The sequence below is a fragment of the Tribolium castaneum genome, chromosome 1, assembly GCF_031307605.1.
Source record: "Tribolium castaneum strain GA2 chromosome 1, icTriCast1.1, whole genome shotgun sequence".
NCBI classification, from domain to species: domain Eukaryota; kingdom Metazoa; phylum Arthropoda; class Insecta; order Coleoptera; family Tenebrionidae; genus Tribolium; species Tribolium castaneum.
The window spans coordinates 33,693,513-33,721,116 of record NC_087394.1 but is presented as its reverse complement, the minus strand read 5'-3'; the positions used below and the strand labels follow the sequence as shown (position 1 = coordinate 33,721,116).

General features: G+C 32.5%; 1 protein-coding gene across 7 annotated transcripts in view; it reads right to left on the bottom strand.

The window, feature by feature from the left end:
* Positions 1-27,604, bottom strand: part of trio — an 89,686-nt gene that overhangs the window by 10,744 nt on the left and 51,338 nt on the right. For 6 of the 7 annotated variants that reach the window (XR_010333179.1, XM_015977599.2, XM_008192559.3 and 3 more), the window contains 9 exons: positions 21,289-21,550; positions 9,615-9,687; positions 6,503-6,620; positions 5,910-6,146; positions 5,736-5,819; positions 4,082-4,494; positions 2,194-2,581; positions 1,161-1,352; positions 891-1,105 (listed from right to left, as the gene is read on the bottom strand). Coding sequence is in view for 6 of the 7 variants with exons in the window: in XM_015977599.2 (XP_015833085.1) it covers positions 891-1,105; positions 1,161-1,352; positions 2,194-2,581; positions 4,082-4,494; positions 5,736-5,819; positions 5,910-6,146; positions 6,503-6,620; positions 9,615-9,687; positions 21,289-21,550 (1,982 nt within the window). In the remaining variant the exon portion in view is untranslated. The remainder of the gene's footprint in view (positions 1-890; positions 1,106-1,160; positions 1,353-2,193; positions 2,582-4,081; positions 4,495-5,735; positions 5,820-5,909; positions 6,147-6,502; positions 6,621-9,614; positions 9,688-21,288; positions 21,551-27,604) is intronic. The other variant, XM_015977596.2, reaches the window with a different exon arrangement.

Genomic DNA, 27,604 nt, shown 5'->3' with positions numbered 1-27,604 from the left:
TGGGTTAGCAAACAAACTAAAAAATTGTAAAATAAATGGTTAAGAAAAGCAAAATGAAATAAAAAGAAGACGTTGTCTGGGTTCAAATAAAACAAAACGCCTGTCGTCATAATTTCATATTTTATTCTATTGAAAATTTGTATCCATCATCGCACTTCAATGAATATATTTATGTACAAACATACATTCTATGTACATGTCCAACTTATAATTAATACAATCAATAATACAATAAACATAACACATATCTCACTTTTATGTGTAGATTTGAAGAGAGTATTATTGGTTTTCATCCTTATAAAGTAGGTTGCATTTTTGAAATATCCATGGCGTGACATGTAACGAAAATGCTCGTGCTCCCAACAACACAATTTGTACAGTTTAACACATTTTGATTTCAACATCTCGCCCATCAATAACAGAAGCTCTAAGTATGCAAAGAACATGTAGGTACACCAAGATTATTGATGAGCATCGCTTGAGCAAGAGAATTCAGAAGTCAACCGAAACAGAAGAGCTGGAAACCTAGTCTAACTCGACCGGAGCAGAGCGCGGTGATTATTATTACCCGAGAAGATAGATAAGTGCCTACTTGAAGTTTGCAAGATTCATAAGTGTTATTGTACATTTACAATTGATCGAATCGAAAGAAGGGTCACATGATTATCAAAGCAAGTCACAACACTTCGAAATCATAAAATCCATTCAATTTGAATGAACCAAACTTAGTCCCGTCACCATCACAAGCATGCGACACGTCTACGAAAAACGCCCCAGACGTGCCAACATTTATTTTACAATTTATTCGTAGTTTCTCAACGAAAAATCACAACCAATGTTAGTTCAAACTGATCGAGCCCAAGTCCAAATAGGCAAGCTGGTATACTCACGCTTCCTTGGTAAGCTCTTTTTGGTAAGCGATCGGGCTTTGGATGGCCTTAAGAAAGTCTCTTTGCGTTTGCAGGATGTTCTTAATTGTTGAAAACCACTGCTCTTGCAGCTCTTGCGTTGCCGCCTGGCAGCAGATCGCCAAAGCGGGCTTGTGGGGGTCGGTGGATGTCAACACGAAACCGTCTTCCTCCGGATGCAAGTTCATTTTGTTCACCTAATTATCATAACAATAATTCAAAGGAATTTTGCTACAAAAATAACTGTCTTACTTGGATGTGAGTCTTGTAGATGTACTGGGGACTGGTGAATTGAGTTTTCTTGCCGACAACATCCGATAAAATTATACTCTGTTCGAATAAAAACACTTGCAAGTCTTTGTTTTTGCCAACGACCGTTCCCTGGACGTCAGTGCATGTGAGGGGGCCATGGAGGAGTAACTTCCCTTGTGCCGTTATTTTACCCTAACAAAGAATATTTTTAAACTAGCTTCAAACAAGTTTGAAGATAAAAAATATTGCTATTGCTATTTTAAGGCTAAAGGAGGCGACAGAGTTTATTTAATTTTAACTGTATTAGAAGCTAAAGAAATTTAGATTTTTCTTTTATACTTAGAAGCTAAGTATAGAAGAAAAATCTAAATTTGAGATTTTCCGCTAAAAAATTTATAAAAATATGATTTTAAGAAGTGTTGGAGAAGAAGTGCATTTTATTTTTTCAATATTTACCGCCAAGTAGAAAAATTTGCTTCTAAAAATTCCATTCCAATTTTTTATTTATTAATGGAAAAATAATAACTCATTAACCAGCCAACGTAGATTTCTGTGTGACTATGAGTAATACTTTTAGCAGTCATTTTGTACATGTAGATTAATTCTGAAAATTATATTAAAAATAAAAATACAGCTTTTTAATATATGTAAACTAAAAGTGTATAAGAAAGATGAAACAATTAATACATAATTTCTAGATATCAGGATTAATCGATCTTTTAAATCTTTTAATTGATCTATTAAATTTAATTCAAGTAGGTACTAACATTTTTTTTGTAATCTACTGTTAATTTTTACAAAATTTTTTGTTATAACAAAAGTACAATAGTGTTCAGCCAAAAATGGCCTAACGTTGGTTTTTTGAATCCTTTTTTTTTCAAAAATACGTCAAAAAGTATTATGTAGCTGTTTACCCTTTTTAAAAAATGTAAATGGTTAAAAAGCAGAAAAAAAGCACACTAGAACACGTTCCCTTTAGCCTTAAAATGAACCTCTAAAATTTATCCAAAGTCAAAGTTTGCAGGCAACTTACATCGAACCCTTGTAATCGTCCGACGTCCATCATATCGTTGGCAGCTTTGGGCAAATCAACCATAATCTGGTAGGCAGTCCTAAGTGGTTCAGCTTCAGCCGTCAAGCCCGCCCTCTCCGTATACTTCAATATATCTTTCAACATTAACTGATATTTCATAATCCTTTGTACCGGTTTGATCAACAGATCACAGAGCTGGAGTTTATGACCTAATTTGACTCTAAGTTCCTCAAAGTAAGATTCTAAATACTCCGATACGATGTATTCAGAAACCGGCTTGTTCTTGCAATAAACCACATACATATGCAGCTTGCGTTCGTATCTTCTGAACAACTGTGCCAATTCCGTCGGATTCTCAATCGCCTTCTTGAGCGATTTCAAGAAAATGCTGCAATCATTACATAATCAAATATCTTATTATTTCACCAAGTTAAGTTAAAACGCAACATCTACAAACAATTTTTTAATCAATTATTTTAGGATTAGGATTGCAGTTTTCTAATTTTTGTCTACGGTGTATTTTTATAACTAAATACAAACCAATTTTGGCCAACATTTTCAAATATTTTGTCTGGTCTAACAACACTACGTTAGAAAAAACCATCCAAGTTACACATTAGCCGTAACATTTACACTTCATGATAAACTGTCAGCAAAGCGAACGTAAATATTCGTACAAAACACCATTATTATTATTATTTTTTATTTTCCGTGACAATTTTTTTTTAATTTCTTTAAATGCTAGATTTATTCTCGAAATGACATACCAATAAGTGAGGAAAAATTACGTTTTAATTTAGTAATAAAAGTCGTTTTTCAATTGCAGCAAATAATTTGCTATCATATATTAATTATTAAATAATTTAACCGTTTTATAAAAAGCTTTGTTAAATTTAATTCGTTGTTAAAAGTTCTGTTTCTGTTCTTGTCTTTCCAATTTCCATTACTATGAGGTCTATAAAACTAGTTGTTCTTTACAACTAAATAATCCTTCATAACAATCTTGTTCTTTTTCCTTAATTATATTATTTTCTGAGTAGTGACTATAAAGACTCAAAAGGAAAAAAAGTCGATATATCTATTTTTATGATTTTTTCTTTCTGAAACTTTCGGTTTTAAATGAGTAATCCTACGAGTTGGAGTATATTTTTATTGCTATAAAAAGTGCCAGAATTTACGATTTTTATAAATTATTGTATAAAACTTTTTTCACAATGTTTATTATTAGAAAAACGTTTTTTACTTTTGGTAAAACAGTGATCTGAATTCATTGAGTTGAATTAGAAATAAAACTTAATTTAGTTCTAAACAAACTATAAAAAACTTTAACAAATTTTTGCAAATACTTTTGAATTTATAAAATTTCTATAGATGATAATGTTAACTTAAATTTTTTTAAAAGATAAATGTGTTTTTCGTTTCCTGGAAAGATAATAACTCTTAATTGTACACTTTGTTTGGATGTACACTTAAGATAACATCTCATTGTATGTTCACATTTTTGTCTTAATAAAATTAAACCACGATGATAACATGTTAATATTTTAATTCTTCGGCCAAAGAGTTTTCCAAAGCTGAGTCAAATAATACATTTTTTGGGAAGTCTTTATTTGAAAATTCCCCTTAATTAAATTAGAATATTTTTTTAGTACGTACTCAATATTTCAAAAAAATATATTTTTTGTGGCTTACATACATGTTATTTAGAATTATTGATTTTAAAAGCAGCTATATTGCACAATAAGTTACTGTGTGAAGAATCGTAAAAGAAAGACAGTTTTTCAGTATTTAGAAAGTACATAATAATAATTAATAATTTGTTTGTAATATTTAATTTCAGTTTATTTTGTCTAGATGTTGCGCCTTAAATTGCACATAATGAACTTACTCTTTATGCCAGTCGTAAATGGCTTCGATATTGCCAAAGACCATCTTATCCTTCCCATCCCTGAGATCCTCCGGCATTGGAATCTCGCATTCGGGATCCTTCATCGTAGCCATATACCCATCAACAATCAGCGACAAGTCCCTGACATACGCCTCCTCAGTATCGACCAGCTCTTGCAACACAAACTGTCTTTTCCTCAACAAACTTTCGGTCTTTTTCGCACTGTCAACGTTGTCTTCGGACGGTTTGTCACTTTCATCACCGCTAAAAGCCGAAGCCGTTGCCTCGTTTGAGGAGCATCGAGCCGACAACTCGCGATGAGTATTTGGCTGGTCACCGCAATCGGAAATTGCATCAGCTGACTTCGTATCGCGCAAACCTGAATTGCGTTCTTGGTTTTCAGAGTGTTGTTCCTGAAAATGCCATTTCCTTCAGCAAAGCTCCGCTAACCTACCCTCCATGTTTTAAAACAAGATGCAAAAAAACGTTAAGCAGTATTTTCGAAACCGACTAAAACAAAAACAAACTAAAAATAAAGTTAGAATAATTTTATCGACACCCACAATAATGACTGAAATAAGTCGGGCAGTTTACCCATTTACCCAACAACTGCGACAAAAGACCACTATTCCAAGTTAAGGCAAACATAACTGCCCAAAAAATAACTTTGTAGGGATTAAATACTAATCAGCCATTCCAGGAATACACCCCAATTTTCATTTTCTTCGGTTTATATTTAATGTATTTTGCGACAAGAGTTTCTGAGAAAAGATAATCGTTTAAATTGAAATAATTCAAAAATTATGTCTAAATTTACTAAAATTTACATACTATGCCTATTTTTCTAGTTTCTGGTAGTTTAGAAAACGAAAATCGGTAAGTAATATTAGTAATACTTTTGCTGTCCCGTCCGTTATCGCCAACATAAAATGTTTTTATTTCTTACACTGTTAAACAAAATCAAGAATTTTTAATATCCACTGTCTAATTTTAATAATAAGTAAAACCTGTCTGAATAAATTTTTAGAGCTATTTTCACACACAAAATTTTTTGTCCCGTCCGTCATGTGTAAGCTAAAAGAAAATTAATCAGAAGTGCCTTTTACATTAACAGAATTGTGCAACGATTGTTCAACGATAAAAATGTGAGGTACTTTTAGTGTCCCGTCCGTCATCAATTTGTATTTCTTTTTTCTGTTCTTGTTACAAATTTTAAAATTATGCAGGTTGACTGGTACTAAGGTCCTATAAAGAAAAGTTAACTTCCATTGATACTCTTCGCCAAAACTGAAAATAAAATGTCCCGTCCGTTAAAATGGAATGGCTAAAAAAATTAGTTGGTAAAACTGGATAAAGTGGAAAACTCATTCAATGTTTATTAATTATTGCGGGTGTCACTCTAAAAGAAAAGAACAAAACAAAATAGTCGTATTTACAACTAGCCAATGATTAAAAAAATCAATCGGTGATGCAAAGACGTTGTGCAAGTTTCAAATGTTCAATCACGTAACAGTTCCTAAGTCAGTAAGGATGCGATTATGACTAGACCCACTGGTAAATGTTAGTGACTAGATGTGAAAGAACACAGAAAGAAGAATATGAGCATGCAAAACTCAACATAAAGAATGTGCATTTTGAAAAACTAGATCCGCACCATTCTCTCCTTAACAATCTGTTCAATTTCAGCCAAATCTGCAGACGTCGCACCCTCTAGTGATTTTAAAGTTAGACTAGAAACCTGCAGAGGTAAGAGAAAAGTTACAATGAAGTATGGAGGTTATTAATGAGGACGTGATGATTTAACCGCCGGAACGGCTTAAACTCTCACCCGTTTGCATGGGTTTTCCTCGATGTCGGGAACTCCAGGTGGCGTGGAAGTGACCACAATGGGCTCCTGGATCGGTTTCATGGGCGGTGGTAACTCCACTTCCTCATCGGCATCTTCCCCGCCTCCGTTTGTCAGTTCGGAAGCGAGCGATTTCGTGTTCTTTATGGATAAGGGTAGCCTGTCTTCATCGTCTTCTCCTTCAGACACCGAGGGCTTGTTGCCCATTTCAGACGGCACCTGAGACACACAAAATTCCAAATTCAAGTTCAAACACGCACTGGAACTCACACTCCCCATAAGGGATGACAAGCGGCGAAGAAATTTTCTCTTCATTGCAACGTAAACTATGAAATAACTCCGTCATTATGCGGTCGGCAAATATATACGAGCGAAAAAACGATAAACTTTTAATGATTCACAGAACGGAAATTCGCCGATAAGGTAATTCCCAAAACGCCGCGAAAAGATCGGTTTTTTCGCAAATATTCGGAAGCGAATTGTTTAAGAATTTTTATCAATAAATCTTGCGAAAACCGCATTCCGGCTTATCTGCCCTTCGATTCGAGTTACAAGATACAGAGTGACACACTTACCTTAATTCTTTTATCAGAGCCAGTCTTCTTGAGTGGTGGTCGTTCCAATGCTGTAGATTGTGTTTTATCCACTTTTCCCTGTGACAACTTTCGAAGTGGTGGTGGCAACCATTTCCGCCTGGAAAAACAAAGGGTAATAGTTTTATAGGTTGCATTTGAAAAATTCAGCAGCTGCGCTCTCTGAATAATTACTTTGATTACGGCTAGCTTTCATGAACCAATGGAAAACATCGTAAAATCACTACAATTGCGAATCAAAATGCTGTCTCATTGTTTAAAATTATGGTGCATAAATAATATGTCCTTGTTGCTTTAGTTTTAATTAAATCTTTTCCACATATTCTTATCATTATAATAAATTAATTTAGCGTAGTGATTGCAGCGCTAACGGTGGGATATTTAACATAAAGTTGAGTGTAACGTTTACTGCGTTTGTTTGTTTTTTGAAATTTGTCCTATTTTTAGGAACAGCAAGATTATAAGTTGATTTGGACTTATTATGTTAAAAGTTTTCTCTCTTATTGTGGCAGATTTTGTGTTATATGTTATTAAACAAACAAATAATAAAGGGAATATGCTCCTAATTACTTATTGTTTAATTTAAAACCACCATTTTTTCAGATTTTAAGAACTCGTCTTGCATAAATTAATACTATCTGTGCAATTTTAAATAAGCAATTGAAGACCAATCTGAAAGTAAAAATTTTGGTTCTGAAAACTCCAAAAAATTGAATGAAAATTAGAATAATTTATTTTATTCTATCGACTGTAAGACAGGAAAAAATAGACACTCCTATGAGAACATGAAAAAAGTTAGAGGAAATCTATTGTAACAGTTACAGTTTTCACTTGTTTAATTGTTAATATTTAATTTAAAATTAGTGTTATTTTTTGACTATTGCGAGTTCCCTGTGGTGCCAACGTTTTAAAAGGCACAAAAATCATTTTAAAAATTGTAGTGGCGATTATTTTTATTATGTATTCTAATTCATCAGCGTTGTTTTATTCTTAGAGCATTTGCATTATACAGTAAAAACTCGCAACAACGGACACCGATGATGAATCTTTACTATGGTCTTAATAAATTTTTTCATCTAATTTTTCGAAATTTTTTTGCATACATTCATCTGGATTTTTGGTATAAATGTTTACATCCATCTGTCCGTTGTAGGAGGTAAATTTATATATGATATTATAGTAATTGAGAATATTTTTTTGTTCTTATCCGTTATACAGAGGTTATTTTACATTATTTTCTAATGCATATGTTCCGTTCCTACAAAAATGTCCGTTGTGAAGAGATGTCCGTTATCGGGAGGTGTCCATTAAGAGAGGTTTCTCTGTAGTACCTATTGTTATAACTATAACATCTCGTAACTTTATTAAAGTGTACTCGGAAAATTTTTGAATTAGTTGGGGTAAGTTTGCTTTAAAATATAATCTGTTTTTTTTTTAAAGACACATTCCTAGTGTAGTTACACATTTGGAATGTGCGTTTAAATTGTCTTTATTATGCTATTGCGCTTTAAATCTCCGCGTGGTTTAAACAAAAAAAAATAGTTAAACCACGTGGAGATTTAAGCGCTATAGCATTTTAACAGAATTTTTATTTTTCGAAATTTTTAAAATTGTAATAGAAAAATTGATTCGGTTAATTAGTATTACTACATTGGAGCTCATTCCTGTCCGTACTTCTTCTTCTTATCATTATTACTATTATTATTATTACTATTATTATTACATAAATATGGTTTAGTCACAGGCAAAAAATTGATAAATACAAATTTTTAATGTTTTAATTTGAATTATAATAATATTAAACGAAAAAATGTTAATCAGGACTTTTTGAACAATAAACAATTTGGAAGACGAAGCATAAATACGAGTGAATCACATTGATATCAGAAAAACGCAAACAACAGTTCTAGAAAACTTTCAATAAAAATATTAATCTCAAATAGATAGGAAATGACAATTAGGAACAAGCTTTACTTAAAAAGTATTGTTCCTTGTCATCTCTAGGTCAAGTGCATTAAAAGAAAAATGATGTCACGTAAAATAAGAATACAAATATGAAACTTTTTTTTAATCATGTCAAGTCAATAATAACTAAAGTTGATAATTTAGTCATACTTTTATTGCACCTCCAGTTTCCGTAATTTATAAAGGAGTCATCAAACGAAATATGTACTACTTGAGCAGGTAAAATCAAAAAATGAATGCGATCTTTAGGACTAAACATATTTTATTTAAAAAATATTTTTGGATTTAGACATACGTTATAGCATAAAGTATAAAATAAGTTAGCTCACATAACAGCTGTACAATAAAATAAAAAATGGAAAAAGTGGTTATTATCTTTCGTTTACCAGGAAAATGAATTTACAGTTCAAAGGTAGTTGACCCACATTATCTGATATCCAAATCCGCAAACCCAAAGGTCTTACCGATAACAAGGACAGCAGCATTTCAAATAACATTTAATTTTTCCCATCACAGCACCAAACTAAGAAATACCTGTCAACACCTTAAAACCAACTGAATGACTGCATGATATTAACTTTGTTGATAGTGATAAGATAAGCCCCGGAAAGTATAGAAACATTTCGAAACCCATTATATCTGAGTAAGACAAAGCTGAAATTTACATGAGAGGAAAAATTGATCGTTGCCATAAAATCGGAAAAAGTACCGGTTTTAGTGTCAACACTGCTTCATGTCTTCATCACAAATAACACCAGAACCACAAGGTGGCAATTTAAAGCTTCCTTCTTATGGAAGTACGACAAAAAGGTCATCGCCAGTTCGCGTGCTCGAACACCACCCTCTTTTGCATATCTAGACACGAATTATGATCATTACGCGATAAAGCGAGCCACAGGTAAAATATACGATCTGGTAAAGAAGACCTAAAGTCCATTAATTCTCATCAAGCATAAACAATCCAGGACGAATTACTTTTACCTTTTTTGCGTTGCCGATCTGTTATTTCAGGACAGTTTCAAGGCTGGCGTTTGTTTGAGCTAACATTGAAATTGCTGAATGCGTGAAATAAAACATTCTCTAATCTTTTTCACGACGAAGATTTAAATGCGAATGAATCGGTACTCACCCACTGAATCCTCGACGTTTGTTCACTGGCGAGGATGTGTTGACCGTTCCTGTGGTGTCGTTGGAAGTGGCGTCTGAAACAATAAAGCATACCAATGAAGATGTCCATAAAAACGAAACTCTGACGTTACCACCTGTATTAAAATCTCGGATGAACATAAACACAAGGATTTTTTGAGTGAAAACAAGAGTAGTTTTTCGGTTGTAGATGGTACCGGTATAAGCCGCGATAACAACCAATTAAATTTGACCCCATTGCAAAAATTTGCATCTGTTTTGTGATAATTTATTCCCGGTTATCGCTTGTATTAATTGGCGTTCCATATTGATAACCCAAAATATTACCGAACCACCTTTCGAGACAATTCACACACACACAATTTTATTAAACTGCTATTGGATGTTCCAAGATAATTTGTAATCTCATTTATGCTAATAGAGCGCATTAAGTTGACGCTAATCCCCCGCTGGAGCATAATTCGACAAAATTATGTCATAAATTAATAGCGATCTCATCTGACAAATTATTCCCATATATGGCTTAACGAAAAAATGAGAGCGTAACATAATATCAAAAGTTCCAAGGTAAAACCGTATGTACGACTACACGTTTCAGAAATAATAAAACTAGCAATAAATGTGCGCTTTATGCGATAATAAAGTTGCTGATCTGTGTACTTACTTATTCGAGTCAATTTATCAGTCGTTAAATTTTGTGCGACTTTAACCCGGCACTTGGAACTGATTTTTTCGAAGAAAACGCGGATTACGCAGCAGCCAAGGCACCGAGTTGAATTAAACTAGAAATTATAGAGTGGATCAAATAGGGGGAATCACTTCAACAATATTGGATACCTGTCCAGGGTCAGGCGAAAGCACAGGTTTGAACTGAATAAAGTTACGATTTCGGGTTTTATATGATAGGAGGTATTGTACCCACTCGAATACCTTTGCAGATGTGTAGGTTCGTTATAACGAGGAGATGCTCCGCAATTTTTAATTTGAGTGAGTGTTTGCCGAAAAAGTCTAATTTCTTGTGTGTCACAGTCAAGGTTAATTATTGGTGGAGTGCAGTTGAAAATAAAGCTAATAGTTTCACATCAAAGCTCGTTGTTTTAAAATAAGTATCCGCTCTCGATGATGTATTTTTATATTTTGCTGCGTCGGAATCCCGCAGACGTACCAACTAGTAAAAAATATTTTATATGCGCCTCGACTTGGCCTTGGAATGTTGTGTTATTTTTGTAGGAAAAGAGAATAGGAAATGAGACGAGTGTGCCATTTTTCCGATAAAGTATGAAATGTTGTTATTTTTATATTACAGTGAACCGCACACACTCCGGCATTACATGAGCCCACAGTTTTTTATTTATAATGCGGTTTTTCCAAATAGAAAACGATACACATAACAATGGCGCACCCACATGGTTTCTTTACAATATGCATATCCGTGTATTTGTGTCTAGTAATGTTCGTTTTGGCAACGAGCTAACGCGTTACTTTTGACAAGTCTATTAAAATTTCCTTGTTTTAATCTCGTAGTGAGTCAGGTTCATGAGAACTCTGCCAATTCTAACAGACTTACGAATTCAGAAAAGGACGCTTTTGGCCTAAATCAATTGCAATATTTAAGCGACTTGTCGCGCTAATCGATAAAAGGATAGGTGAAAATACTAAACATTTAATGGAGGGTAAATAAATCCTCTATTGACTTTAAAAAACACATTTTCAGATTAGGCTATAACCAGAATGATTCTTTGAACCAAATAAAGGAAAATCGATGGCATAAAACGTAATTACCTTGTCAACTGTTAATTTATTAATGTTTGTTTTATAATTAAAAATGATTACAAATAAACACTGCTATTATAAATTATTATTCACTGTCATAATAATAACTGCATGTAAAGTCGGGTCAACTTATAAAATAAAAATATAATCAAACTATTTGACGTCGATTTTGGAGCTACTTTGATAGTTATTTCCAACGGTTACAAAAAAAAATCGGTTAGATTAGACAGAAATTTGAAATTTTCGTTTTTATTTTTTTATGCAAAAATAAAAAAACTACACGTTTTTAACTAGGACGTTCTTCAGGCATTCTTTCCAAGGCATTTAAATCTGTCATCATATTTTCCAAGGTGTTCTTGATGTTGATGTTACAACACTCTACTTTGGTTTTTCTTATAGAAACCACATTTGCTTTTTGAATTTTTGTTATAGAAACCACATTTGCTTTTTGAATTTTTGAAACATGTTTTTATTTCTGATTACAACGACATGATCGAATATTACATGCTGATCAAAATGGAAAAAAATTGCAAGAGTGCTTTGAAAAAAACGCCAACAATTTTGTTTTTAAACAACCTAGATTATGGAAGTTTAATTGAATTTAAATTTTTCGCCTAGCTTACTTATTTAAGAACTAAACGACATTATAAGCTAGAAGTTTATTCTTCGCAAAACAACACAAGTCAAAAATTCTACTCGCATACCTAGAGAACTGTGAAAATTTGGTTTGCTAAACAAAATTTTTGGTATTTTTTTCCAAAGCTCTCCTTGACTAAACGTTTTTTTTTCTTAATTTTAATCAGCATGTTAAATTCGATCATATCATGTAATCAGGAACAAAAAGACTTTTGAAAAATACAAATATTAAATATGGCGTCCATAAAAAAAAGTTAATTTTATTATCTAAGAACGCCTTGGAAAAGGTGATAACAAATTTAGATTTCTCGTAAAAAAGTGCCTGAAGAATGGCCTACTTAACAACGTCTAGTCCTTTTGGTTCTCGCTTAAAAAATAAAAACAAAAAATACAAATTTTTTATTTGTCTTAATAATACAAAAACTAAAAGTGACATAAAATTTTTTTTCGGATAATAATTCAGCATTAAAATACGCAACTTTGCTTTAATTTAACGTATATCTTATAATAACTAAAATCAGCATGTAGAGTTTGAAAAATGGACACCCTGTATGTAGGTATTATTTTCAAATGAATGATTTAAAATGATAAAACAATAGATCAAAATGATTCGTGGCGAATAATTTTCAATTCTTTATCTCTTGGAATGCAAAAAAATCTCAGAGCGTCCTAGAGAAGGATTTTTTTAACCACCCATTGCTATAATTGATTATGCAGTATGTAAAAATGTTGAACATCCCTGTCCTAGAAAAATTAAATTAAGGACGACTGTAGGCATAAGTGAGTGTTAATTAAGATTTGATTTATTTAAAATGAATAATGCAACAAGGAAATGCATGACAGAAGGATAATAACAACACAATTAAATAAGTGTAAGAATGAACTTAAACCCTCTAATCTCCACAGTAAAAATGTACATGGTTTAAGCATTTAATTAACCTAATTTAGCCTTCGAGATCAATAAAATTCCAGATTATTCTAGAAAGTCAGTGCAAAAGTTTTCCGATTAAATCACTACATACAAAAAACTGAAACAATGATGCTGAATCACCTGAAAATCCATACTTTTTGTTTATTTCTGCTAATTTTATTATTTCTAATTTTGTGCAAGAACTATAAAACCCTTAACAGCCCTAATTAATTAAATGTTTGGCTTGAAATTCTGACAAAAAAATTGAAAAAAAATAGATTTTAGACACAGAAACGCCATAAGATAGTTGGAATAAGTACACATTGTGTTGTTTGTAATTAAGACAGTTTGCTTTTTTACTTCAAACATCCGACTTGATATTTCCTTGTTTGTTTTGAAACATTTTCATTTTTAAAGAAGAAAACAATAAGTAACAGTTGGCGAATTCCGAATGCTAGAATGAAATAAAATATATTTTGTGGGTTAAGCCTGAAAAGCGTACCACAAAACGATGACATAAAAGTAATCTTGGGAACGTGTGATATAACAATGTCACCTCAATACAATTCGATTTATGCAATAATAAATCACAAAAGAGATTCGCACAAAGAGCGCTCAAGAACAAGTGTGGAATCAGCAATTTGGATTTAAAACCTCACACAAAAGTGACTTTCACGATTATTGTTAAGATGTAAATATAATATAAATTGCACCAACCATATGTTAATCAAGGACCAGCGCATAAAATTTTACCCTTAGGTGGTATTTGTGATTCGTAGGCGGTGCATAAACGCCATATGGTCTCAGGTTATCGTAGGTCAAGAATTAGCCTACATTATGAATGTTTTATGACCGTTTTTAGTACAAATGTCGCGTATTTTTGCATGAAACGAAAATAAAATACTTCCACGAAATGCCCCGTTTAAATAGATTTTTTCGGCGAGCCACAAACACACCCCGGGGTAATTAACAATTTATACGCGTGCCAATAAATAAATAAGAAGCCCATTAACACACTTTCGAAAAAGACATAAAATCTCGTAATGTCTTCACACACATGTTAGGCATTTGCACAATTAATAAAAATACCTTCAGCAAAGTACAGCTGAACCACTCGGTCGCAAACTTCGTAAACACGCCGAAAACTCGATTTCCGTTTCGGAGCGGCCGGGGATTCCATAGAACAATGTATTCTCACATCCATACATCCGATTACTTAACGCCACTAAACCCCGACACTTGGAACACAATGACTTCAGTTTTACACTTGATTCATACTTTTCCGTAAAACTACGAGGGAAATCCTTCTTGCCCGTGTTTGTTTAAACAGTCATATTTTAAATGGGTCGCGTTTATTTATGTTAGATTCCCTTGAATTGAACAGCGGATGTATGATTGAAAAGTTATTTGTTTTCTAGAATTTTGAACGTGATTAAATTGCAGCCAAGTAGATCATGGGATATTAACAATCATGGCTTTATTGATGTAGCGATACAAAAGGAAATGTGCAATCTCGTAATCAAAATTGATGACAACCTTCAAAATCAAGTGGAACGTTTCGCAACTTTTCCAACTTCCTTCTGGAAAATGCGACAACCTTTGCCAGATCGCTACGATAAAAACAACTCCTTTTATGGAAAACCACTGAATTTTACCTAACGTTACGGTTACATTCACTAGATCTGATATGTTTATTATGCGTTATCACAACACCCAATTAAGTGTTATTGCGGTTCCGCCACATTTAATGTTAACAATATAAGATGTTCAAGTCCGGCTTAATTACCTCATTGTTGGGGCATTTGATTCTGCTAATTAATGCACCTACTGGGTACCATCATAGTGTGAAATAAATAATCAAAAGTTGTGAAGAAATTTCTGCCATAGTGCCTGAGTCATACTGTCCAAAAACAAGCCAGCCTCGGCTAAATTTATTTTAATAAAATTGTTGATGAAATGTCCTTCCATCCCAACTATCATCTGTTTTGAAAACAAACCATATGCTGCTCCAAGCACGCATGAATTATAATAAAGCGCGAAAAATGTCTCTTGGCAATGAAAATGTCGTAATTTTTCGAAAAATGCGACATCAAAGCGGATTTTTAAATTTGGTGGTTAATAAAACACGCGTTAACAGTTGTAATGTCAAGAATGTTAATTAAGTAAGTAATCCCGGTTCTTGTTTGTTTATTTTCGTTTTATAAATAGGCTCCTACGTACAATTTGAAGACATTAGGGAAAAGTATTGAATCGCGAGCAGGCAACGTATTGTTGCTACTTACTGCTTGTAAATACTGAAAGCAATGTGTTAACTCCCGTTTTGGTACCACACTGAATTCGAGTCAAGTGCACTTATGTATAACATTCAAACAGTAACTAACTTGTGTGTCCTAGAAGTGGCATCAAACTTGGCGAAACAACTGGGGGGAATTGCCTCGGCCAAATCAGCGTGCCAGATCGGTGGATTTTGTCTTATTCACCGCTTTATCAACAAAACCATCATAATTAATAGGCCATCTTAGGTGTTTTCCCAAAAGCACATTTTTCCAGCAAAAGTAACTCAATTTTCTGAATTATCGTAATCCGAAAAAAATTATGCAATAGTTACAGAAATCAACGTACTGGCAATAATTTAGTATCATTTTTCATTGAAGATGTCGCTGTGTGGTCGAGTTTATGATTTATGTACAAATTACGTGGTGGCGAGCTTTACGTCCACCATTTGACGTCGGATCTATACGTAAAATGGTTAATTTTAGACCGTTTCATTAATAAACTTCATAATTAAACTTACTACATTCTGTTTGTTTTGTCTTTTTGGAGCCCATCCAACCACCGCCACATACCGCCTTATTATTTATTAGCAATGTCTGCCCCAAAATAGACAAAAGCTCTAAAAGGCCCGAAAGAAGTAATTTTAGTTGTGATGGACTAAATATGAAAATATTTTGATGGAACGTAAGGAAGCCAAGGACATGCACAAGACGAATAGCCGACAAAAGAATTAACTACAAATTGCGACACTTGGTCCGAAGAGAAAACTTTAGAAATGCATCGGCTCGCATTCAAGTTATTAGTTTGCTCATTGATCTATTACCTTTCTGGACGCCTTACCATATTAGTCAACTTGTTTTATCGTAAACACGTGTCGCAAGCGTTAGTTGCTTGCTGAAAAAGTCTGTACTGCAAATCCACTTCCTGTGTTTGAATTTTTATTTTTAATATCGTAAATGACGGTTATTTATGATTTAGTTCCAGCCAAATTGGCTCCAGCTACAAATTACTTTCGGTAGCAATTCGTTCGACATTAATAAAAACCTGGCGCATTCACCAATTTGTGCGTGAAAGTCCCCACCCACAACACGTTAAATAGTGCCTACAATTATTTCCTCGAGTTAGAATTGCTTGTGCTTTGACATCACTTAATTTTACACAACATCCCGGAACACTTGCGATTCCCAAAGGAAGCACTTACATGAACAGTTTAAATAGCTGAATCCCGAGTGAGTAATTTTCGAGGTAATATGTACGACACCGGGATAAAAGTAAAGTGTGGAAATTGCTATAAAAATTTATCAAAACTGGGACGCCATATCTGGGGTGTGAGTCACTTTGTTGGGACACGTTTTAAAGAAAATACCGAATTTTGGAAGAAAATACAAATAGTACAATTGACTTACCGGCTCTGAACAGCTTGAACATTGTTGAAATTAATTGACAATCACATTAATACGTTAATAAGGTGGATGTAACTTGAACCAGCCCAATCATGTTTGATTAGATTAAAGCGCTATCATCTAATCAATAAGGCAGTAACGCAGATATCAATGTAAATACCTGGACTGATACGGTGTGAAGCGGTTGCAAATGACAGAAAAAATGATTTCTTAGAAACGTGGAATCGACACAAATATTAACTTTGTAACGGAAATTTCAAATACAAATTATCTGAAAGCTAATTCAATTTTTAATTATAAGCGACACTTTGTCAATAAACTGATTAAAACATATTAAGAATAATTTTTAGTACACTTTAATGAAAATGTCTATTCGTAAATCTTTCCAAGCAAGAAAGATAATATGCGCCATATATTTTGTTTTCTATGAATTTCTATTTTATCGTTTAGAATTGTACCATTTCTGTATCTTCCACTAAAAAATTATCGCCTTTGGAATTATTAAAATACTAACATTTTTCATAAAGTTTCTACAGCAATAAATGCAAAAATATGTAAAAAATTTGCGATGGTTTCCAAGAATTAATACTCTAGTTGATATTTTAATATTTTAAATTAATTAATCTTTATTTAAGAAAGTGTAGAAAAATTCTGTAAAAAAATCACAAAGAGAAAACTAATTATTTAATAGCAAACGCCGACTTCTGTGTATTATTTTTTTGAGATCATAGTAAAAAATACTTTTAGCAGCGGCTCACTTGTATAAATAAGACTGAAACTGATTGTATTTAAAATAAATTCCTATGACCCCCTCAAAAAATATCCTGTAAAATAAATAGTTTAACAAATATACGTTATTGTAAAATTACAAATTTGGAAATATCAAGTAACGATTGTTTAAATGTTCCGCATTTTTTAACCATATTTTGCGTATGATATAATGTATAAAAAACACACGCTTTATGTTGAAATAAAAAATTGGAAAGTTAGCGAATGGGTGTGATTTATCTTATACTTGTCCACATAATAATAAAAGTTGATACTATTTAATTGGGTAATATTTTTAAACTTCGTAAGACTCGAAGAATATTAATATACATACAGTATGTACTCTACGTATAAACTTTCTAAAATGTAGAACAATAACAATAAAAAAATATCGAGAGAAATTTTTACGGTTGCTTAATAGAGAGCACGCACCTACACCAAAAATTCTAGCATTGTAATAATTATTTGGATTTTTTCCAAAACTTATCTAATGAAAATGAAATCAGTGTTTAAAATAAAATTATTCAGCCTCTAGATAGCTGATATAAGCAAAGCAGCTTTTTGATAAATTTAAACACTATGTCCCTAATTAAAATCTTAGATGGTTCCAAAATAAATACTGGTGGTGCTTAAAAATATTTTAACTCTTGACCATATGCTGAAGCTGAAGACGTCATTGCCACTTGCAAATATAAAGTGCAATAAAAACAGCTACAATTGAGTTAAATAAAGTCCAAATTATTCAGTGGGCAGCAAAATTATGAAATAATCTTATTAAAACTGAAAATATTTTTCTGTGCCAAAAATGCTCAGACAAGTACACCATCCCCAAACTTAAAATTTTTTACCTTCTGGTTGGTCACCCCTAATTTTTTTGGTTTCTGTTTTAAACTGAAAAAATATTCAATTGTTTTGTCATAAAAATACCTTTAGCAAAAATAATTGAGTGTTACTTCCGTGATATTCTGACGAAATAATGTATGTTTTTGTGTTAGTATTAAAAATTTACATTGTTACGTAATTGCCATTTAGGCAATTAAAAGATCTAGCAAATAGTCAAAAAAATTAGGGTTCCCATTAAAAAAGTCAGCGATGTTATTGCTCAGAAACCAAAAAATTAAAGACTTTAAATTTCGTTGAGAATGATGCAGTTTTTAAAATGAATGCTCACTGTATATTTATTTTTTTCTTACGAGTTAAAGAAACTGAGATAAATTTATTTTAATAATTTGGTGCTCCAGACTAGATTAAAGTCATTTTCACTACATATTTACCGAGTGTTTGAAAAATTATTGGATAATTCCAAGGTTCGCTCGTTTAGAATCGTTGGCGCTGAAATCAGATAAACAGGAAGTGTCTTCGCATTAAAATTTTTGTTAGAAAAGTGATATGGCGAGTGTAGTAAAATTTGCGTTGAAAATAGTTCACTTGTGACTTTCTGTACATCTGAAAATTCCCAGCAGGATTTGAAAAACGAACACATCTTCCAGCAGGAAAGTTTCGGCAAGACCGGGTTGGTTTGGTGTTCAGGGGAAAGGAGCGGATGCTGCGGAAGGTCGGGTCAAGGTCGACAACGGCCAATCTATTGATCCCTGGCGACGACGCCAACCGCCGCCGCGGTGTTCCAGCACACAGCGTACTCACGTGGTTGAGATTCGTCAGGTAGTGGTAGTAATTAAGCCACGAGACGCATCGGTTAAATGAGACAAAAGGAAAAAATCAGCGAAAAAATTATGTGTAAACGCTGGGATCCCGTCTATTTCCAGCGACTAATTCCATTTTGGCACAAATGCCATTCATCGACAAAATCTAATGTAGTCGGCCACTAATAGACGGCCATCAATTACAGCCACCCGGCCGCATTGTATTTATATCAGATTTTATTAACAAACAGTAAAATGCAAAGGAAATTGCGCCGTTTCCCACAATTACGTGAGACTATGGATAAAGCCCTTTGTGCTGCTTGCATTGAGCGGACAATGCGCTCTGTATTGCCAGATACAGTACAACCCCAACAAGTCCAAGTACCTGTTGCCACATTCGAGATATCGAGGTTTCACTCACAGAAAATTGCTTTTATATACAGTAATGTTTGGATAATCCGAACACTCCAATTAAATTAGTTAAAAACATAAAAAAATGCAAAAGATGTAGGATGTTCTAGTTAATGTTTGAACATTATTTTAAATAACGTTATTCGTTTTTGGGTAATAATGTCATTTTTTAAATGCCAAATAGTAAGAATAAAAATATTAAAACAAAAAAATTATAAAGAGTATTACACAGAGCATTATATTTTCGATATTGCTTTATTTTATAAGAAGTGATTGTTTTTTGTTATCTTTTTTGTGTTTAAATGTCATATTACGTGTTTCCATGTTAACTATACAAAAAAATGTATAAAAACCAACAATAAAGTAAGTCAGGAACAAAAAGAAAAAGTGGCAATATTTTTTATATTTTATTAAATTTATTTTTTTAATCTTTAGATTTTAATTTCTTTTTTTATTATCAGAAAGATAAAATGTCTGCTATCTAAAACAGAACAAAAAAGTCGGTTGCCATTTAAAAAAAATATGAATGATGTCAAAAGCGAATAACATCATAAATACCACTATGATGTCAAAATGTAGCATTTAAAAATTAAAACAGAATTCGAGAATTTTTTTGAAAAATTATATAAATTGTGTACGTTACTTTTGGTTCAGTCTGTACAAATTTGTTATATGTTACATGTTTTAAGTTAGATTTTTTTTCTTGAAAATTTTGTGAAATACTGTAAAAGGACAAATTTGTTAGTATCTTGTATCGCTATTCTCTAAAAAATAAGAGTTCTCTTTTTTCAGTTCAAATCAGTTCTTTCTCAGAATGAAATAGTTAGGTCATTTGGCTCCAAATATTTTTTAATTTAACTGTTATCCTATGGTAAACGTTTATGGTCCTCCTTTTTCTTATATTTACTCTTTTATTACGTTGTGGTCTTATGTTTACAATTCAGCGCCTTTATGTGCTTACCTTTTGCTGCATTTTCTTATTTCTGACAGGTTTATGTTTGTGTTCTTACAACTTTTTGTTTGTGTTTATGTCATATTTTACTTATTTCTACTTTTTTTAAGAAAAGTTGGCAAATTAGGTCAGAAAAAAAACATTTCCATGCACTTTTCTCAATTTTAGACTCTAATTTATCATCAAATTTCATCAAAAAACACCAAATTAAGGTACAGGAGACAATGTTTTAAAATTTTCCAAGCGTGTAAGTTAATTCCTAAATATCATATCTCGAGAAATTCTGAATCAAAAAACCTCAATTAAAAAAAAACATTTTGTTTTTATCCTTTCTGTAACTTTCGGCACGTTTTTGACTCCAATAATGAAAATTTTTTCCAAATTTTATCATAAATCTCGCAAAAATCACAATTTTTTTTAATTTTTAGAGTCAAAAATAATAACAACTATCGTAAAATTTGCACCGTTTTTAAAGCATTTTTGCACAAAAACTACTAAATTAAGCCCACCATTGCATTATTTACCAACTTTTTTAAGGATTCACTATAGTTTTCAATCAGTAACTCACTCATTTCGCAAAATTAATTCGAAATCAAAAATAACAAATTGAGTAAAAAAATTTAAATTTGTTCCCCTAGTTTTTGTCCAACATCAACATTCAGGCTTATTTTCATGTATGGTTGTCCATTTTCCAGCTAGAAACTAAATTATTTCGCTAAATTTTGTAAAAAAATGTCCAAAACCCTCAAACTTCAAGCAAACTTTACGGGTTTTGAGCAACAAATTTTGGATTAATTTAACCTTGAAAAGACAAATTCCATATGTGGTGGCCGTAACTACATTGATTAGCGAATTTTCGGGATAAGGGGGTGTTTTTTAGAACTCACCGAGTTCGTGGTCCAGCGGCGCGCGCCTGGACGGCGAACTCCTAGGAGCTGGTGGCTGTTTGAGAACGGCTAATGGTACGAGTCCTTCGGGAACCGATGAATCATGATCAGTTCCTCGAGTGGGCATCCGAACTAAACAATAATCCGGCTTCGATGAACATACTTCTACCACTTCAACTTGCTGGCCCTTCGTCACACTCAATTCTTGAGGACAAGTTGCTGTGAAATCGCTGACTACCCATGTCATTTCTAGCACACCGGCCTGAAATGAAAGCACAATTATTTCATAGCCGGACGGCAAAGAGCGGTATTTGCGTTTTAAAATTCTTGCATGATGTGCCGCTTAGTAAACAGGATATTAATTTAAGCATTTGCAATTTATGGACTTCACCGGATCGCAAAGTTTTATTTTGAATAATCTCAAACAGCGGCTATAATTAGACCGGATGAAAGAAAATTTGCATAGCGATATGTAACCCACAAATCATGTACGATGCTTAAGACTAATAAGAAATCGGCATAATTTCCAAAAATAGAAAGTGGCCTCATTGGCATTCAAATGATCTCAAGAACTGTGCAGTTATCACTTGTGGTTAAAAAATATAAAGCAAACATCACAAATCGTGTAAATACGATGCGTGTGTTGTAAAGCTCTATTAAGGAATCAAAAGAGACTTGTTTTAGTCGTATTATTGATTAGTATTAAGTGTACAAGGTAGTACAAGCTATAAAACTTTGGAGAAAGGGAAGCATTTAACGTAATACGAGTAAGAGTGTTCAAAATGGCAAATTCAAAGTTCGGTTTTAATTAAAACAGTAGGTAACTGTAAAACGCAAATTTTTCTTCAAAATCAAAATATTTTTTCGTTTTACTTTCAAATGCCTATCCAAAAGTTTTCCTCTAAAGGTTTAGGTTTTATGCAAGTGGGGAAAATCACTCCCATCACCTGTTGAGCTAATAACTATTTCCTATCTTGGCTGCAAGATGACATCATTATGGAACTAAATTCAATAATGAAACAGAATTTCCGATATACATAATATTTTTGGTTCCAAATTTCATACAAATATTCAGCACCCCAAAAAATATAAAGAACTAAATATGAGATACAAAATAACAGAATTTTTTTATATCCAAAAGTTTAGTGCACTGAAGTAGAAAAATAAATGCAACTAGTTCACGAATTGTTTGGGAAAAAGGCAAGAACGTTGAGCTTCACATTCTTAATAAGCTAAGGAAAACTGCCAACAAAGATTTTAACAAATAAAAAAATAATAATAAAAAGTAAAAAGCAGTATATTCTGTATTTTTCAAAAGCTGCAAATACGGTTAAGGATAAAAAGAATATAAGAAAAAAATTAAACACTAGGTTATTTCAATAAACAATAAATAAATAAAGTATAATGGTAAATGCGAGGTGAAAACTGTAAATTCTAGGTAAAAAATCGTAAACAATAGGTAAAAATTGTAAACGCTATTTAAAAACAGTAATATCTGTTTCTCTTTTGTGGGTTTTCTTAAGCCCAATGTAACACAAATCACACGGAATCACAGGCAATATTTGGCCCAAAAAAAAAAATGTGCGCAGTTTAAATTTTTAATTTTTAATAAGGAAAACTACACTTTTTAGTCCCCTTTATGTTTATCTTAAAAAAAACTAAAGTCGGATATTTCAAAAATTGTTCATGTCTACAGCTTTTTAGTTTTCAGTAACATGTATTTTGGAAAAAGTCAACTTGTATTTTTTCTGTGGTATTTTGTAATTCAAAATTTTAAATCCAAAATACGTGTAAAAATTTTATTTTTCAATTACAATCTACGCACTCTGAGTTATAGTTCACGATTTGCTAATCTGAATTAGAACTAATATTTTCTGAAATAAACATTATCCTTTCTGAAATACAGTTGAAAAAAGTGTAGTATTCTAGATATTTAGCTTAGCAAGTGGTTCTTAAATATACCTAAGTAGGTATAGCGTTATATAGGTGGTTTTATCATTTTTTTTTTCTTAGTAAATGTTAATTAGATTACATTTTTTTAAGAAAATTTAATACTCAACAACTTTGTCATTTATTTTTTTCTGTATCCAAATTTTTGAAAAATACAAAGGTGAATGTTTCGAAAATTTAGGTTTTGATAATTTAATACTTCATCTGCTTATAATTATGTATTTTGTACTTGTTATTTAATTACAGGTATTTTTATTTCACTGAGTCGTATCACATCCTAGTAAAGAAGGATTTTGGTGCTGGATAGTGTCATTAAACTAAAATTTATCAAATAGCATTAGATAAAAATAAATCACGAAAAAAGATCATTGTTTTCACGACACGATCTTTAAAGTTCTTCGTATAACAACGTACTATCATTAAGAGGACTTTCCTTAAAAACAGCGACCTGCTCCAAGTTTTAACTTGTTAATGAGTAAATTGTTCAGACCCTTAAAATTATTAGCGTCTATTGATTTTCATTTATTTTTTCAAAATCTGGGCACTAGCAAGTTACGGAAAGTAAAACTTTTTGACTGGCTGGTACTGCAAGTAATCAATAGAACACACAGACGATTGGCAATGTGGTCATAGGAAGATGTCAATTTTGTAGGAATTATGTCGATGGCGCTTATGAAGGCGACACAGGCCATCGATTCGCTATAAATATCGCACCGTCCATTGACACATTCAATATTGACGGGTGGAGGAGGCTTCAGACTTAGATCGCTTGTTCACGAGTATGATTGGGTTTCCTAATTACCATTATGGTTAGTCGTGAAGCAGCTACTGTAGTTAACAGCAATTCCAAAGGTGTAGAAATTTATTTCATATCTTGATTGAATAATGAAATTATTGTGCCATCCACACTGGGAATGGATTTAAATAAATAAAATCAATTCTGTTTATTATAATTTGAAATATGCACATTTGCAATTAGACCGGGCGCTAATGGAGTCGCTAAATAATAACAAGTCGGCACAAATGGTAAAAAATTAATATTTGCGCTTTAATCATGAGCACAGCCACTGATAGCGAATTAGAGTATTAGCTTCTAGGCTTTTTCCTCCATTACACAAGGGTGGGTACGCAAAGTAAACAAAAAAGTAGATACGGAATTTATTGATCCATGAAATAACTAATACGATAAAGGTTTTTAGCCTAGATGAAATATCACTAGCTAATTTCATGGGCGTAGAGATTAATTAATCCAGCAATTAGATATTTTTAGCCACGATTTCCTGAAACTGTAAAAACTCCATTTTGGTAATAATGTTGTTGTGCAACATCAATTAAAACGTGTTTGATCAGCGCATTTTCATAAAATTAATCGATTGGATTAATTAGTTTCAACCGACAAAAGAAATACAATTTTCCACGAAATAGCAATCTCTGGGGTGGAGGAGAGTTCATGTATGAATAATGATTAAGGAAATTAGAAAAATTAAAAGTCCAACATTTTGCAAACAGTTATTAATAGATTAAAAGCAGCTTCGCGCTTTATTGCTTTGTGATTTCGTTTCCACAAAAATAATTAATCTATTTTTATAATTAAAACGCTTGGTTTACGAAAGAAAATGTGCGAAATTAAATATGACTTCATGGTTGCGGTTAATCCTGAATTCGTGCGGCGGAAGGTTATTTTAATATTATTAATATATTTAATATTAAAACATAATAAACATTTTTTCAAAAATAAATTGTTCCGAAACATCCAATAGATCCATTAATCAGCCAAAGAGTAAAATTAAAAATTATTGAAGACAGTAAATTTCCCTAATTATCTATTTTTTAAACTGTGACGTGCAGAACTTGAAAGAGCAAAAGGTGGAACAGAAGCTCTACCATAATTAGAAGATATCTTCTCTGACCTTTCCACTGTTTTCTTTCACTTCACCAGAAACCACGTTCAGTAAAAGACACAAAAGTAAAGTATGTATCGACATACAGAGTATTCAAAGCTAATTTTGTAACTGTAGGAATGCAACATAATGTAGCTCTTTGTGCGTTAATAAAGATAACAATCCCGAAAGCTAGGATACTATGTTTAGAGATAAGTTATCAAAAGGATGAAGCTTTATTGTAGGTATGTTCAAATTATTATAATTAAATATATCACAGTGTTCACTCAATAAAAGAAATGTTCTTGTGTCCCTGAGGAATTTTTTTTTATAAATAAACGGGCAAGTTACAAAAATAGGTCCATTTCTGCATTTTCAACATTTAACATCACGTTTTTAAGAGAAAAGCACAGTTTTTTTGCAAACTTTTGCTAAACCAACCACGAAATTCATTAAATTGGGTCAAAAATAAAAAAATGTAACTGTTTTTGCGTTTATTGATTGGCACATTTATCATTCAAAACTGGAATATTTTGCAAAAGCTCGACGAAAATGAAGCGACAAATTGTGGAACTCAACTGGAGATAAAGTTATTTTCTCATTTTTCGGTCGTTTACGCAGTTTTTGATCTAAAAAGTCAGTTATTTCTCAAAAAATAACTGCATTGGGTGGAAAATAGTCTTATTTAAGTTATAAAAGACAAGTTTTAAAGTTCTTAAGCTAAAAACTTAGTTTGTGTTATTAAACCGGATCCTGCTTTTACAATGCATGATATGATAAGATAGTTATTCGTGGTCTAAATATATACCAGGGATTATGGGCAGTTATCAAGTAAAAGTAGATATCCACCAGATAACATTTTTTGGCTTTTACAAGACAAATAATTTTACATAAAATAAATGTGACATAAGGTATGATTTTGTACTCATAAACTTATCTAAAACTAAAGTGTTTCTATCAAAGAATTCAACATTTAAGGCTGAGAATGAATGATAATTTTTTTAGGATGTAGTTCAATGGAAACGTATTTTTTTAAATATTTTATCAATGATTAATTGAGGTCACAGACTAGTTAAAAATGGTGTTTATTTTTTTTTTCATTAAATGTTATTCTTCATCAATTTGGCAAATGCCTCTGTTGTATCAAACGAAGTAAGAAAATTAAAATTATAATTTTTCAAATTGTTAAATAGCTTAAAGAGCTCGAAAATGAATTCCATTAGCCCTATAAAATTGTAAAGATACGTCCCTGCTTTTTACAATTCGACCTGCGCAGAGCCACGAAAACATTATTCAATTGCCAATAATTTAGAGAAAACACAAAAAACAACGGCACTGGTTAATGGAGCTTACAAATATGATAATACAAAAAAAAACACAAATGGAGTATTTTTTTATTATTAATAATACACTTGCGAAGAGAATCTTTAGGCAAACTAAATTTAACTGGAAGTATTAAGAATATGTTTCATTGCAAATGTAGATTGAATTAGTTAATAGCACACTTGAAATTGAAATAAAAACAAAAATAGAATTCTGTTTTAATGCCTCGTTGAAATCACTTGTTCCTTATAGTGTATGCGAAAACGTTTTAGTTTTGTATGTTTTGGGGTTAAAGTACAAAATGTTGTGTGTAAAAAATAAAAATTCAAGCATATTGACCAGAGCTGATTGGCTGGGTTGCCTCCTGAGAAGCCGGGCTTGGAAGGAGCTAGGAGTATCGATAGTATGCTGCCTGGTGAGCGTGGGATGCGGCTGGGCTACCGACCCCTGTCTAAACCAGGGTAATGAGATCTTTCGCTTAGCCTTCTGGCTCTTGGGGACGACTCCGGTGGAGCTGCCGCTCGGATTGGACATGTTGAATGATTTGATGTCAAACACTGTTCAACATTGGCACACTTACGGTGTTAACAGTTTTGAAACACAGCGCAGAGTCTGTCAGTTCAAGTTCAAAAACACGAAAGCTTCTACAAAACGCAAGTTAAATGATGTATCAAAAAACTTTTATAATTTATCCTCTATAAATATATAGTTTAAATACCCGTAAAGACGTGCGATATACTATGTAAGTGCATTACTAAGCACCAATAAATTTCCTGCAAGCTAATCCGATGGAAGTGGTTACTAATCTACTCAATTTAACTTCGAATCACAGAGCGACATACGAAAGACATTTTAATTGCGTTAGCGTTTTGCATTGCTGGATTCATACACTGAGTAGCGTTGGACTTAGTTAAAAACGTGGAAAGGTCCGGTGTTTTTTTTCCGCCAAGGCTGATACGGATATAACGAATACAAAGTGATCATTTCGTCCGAAACACAATCATTAGCCGACAACAGAAATCACATGGAAAGCCATCACACCGAAGCACTAAAAGCCCGACAGATTAATCAAAGCCGACTCTCGACCCGCAAACATACTGCACCACTCCGGAGGTGGCCATAAACCGAAAAAATCCCGGACTTTTCCGGAAGGAGTCCGGCGC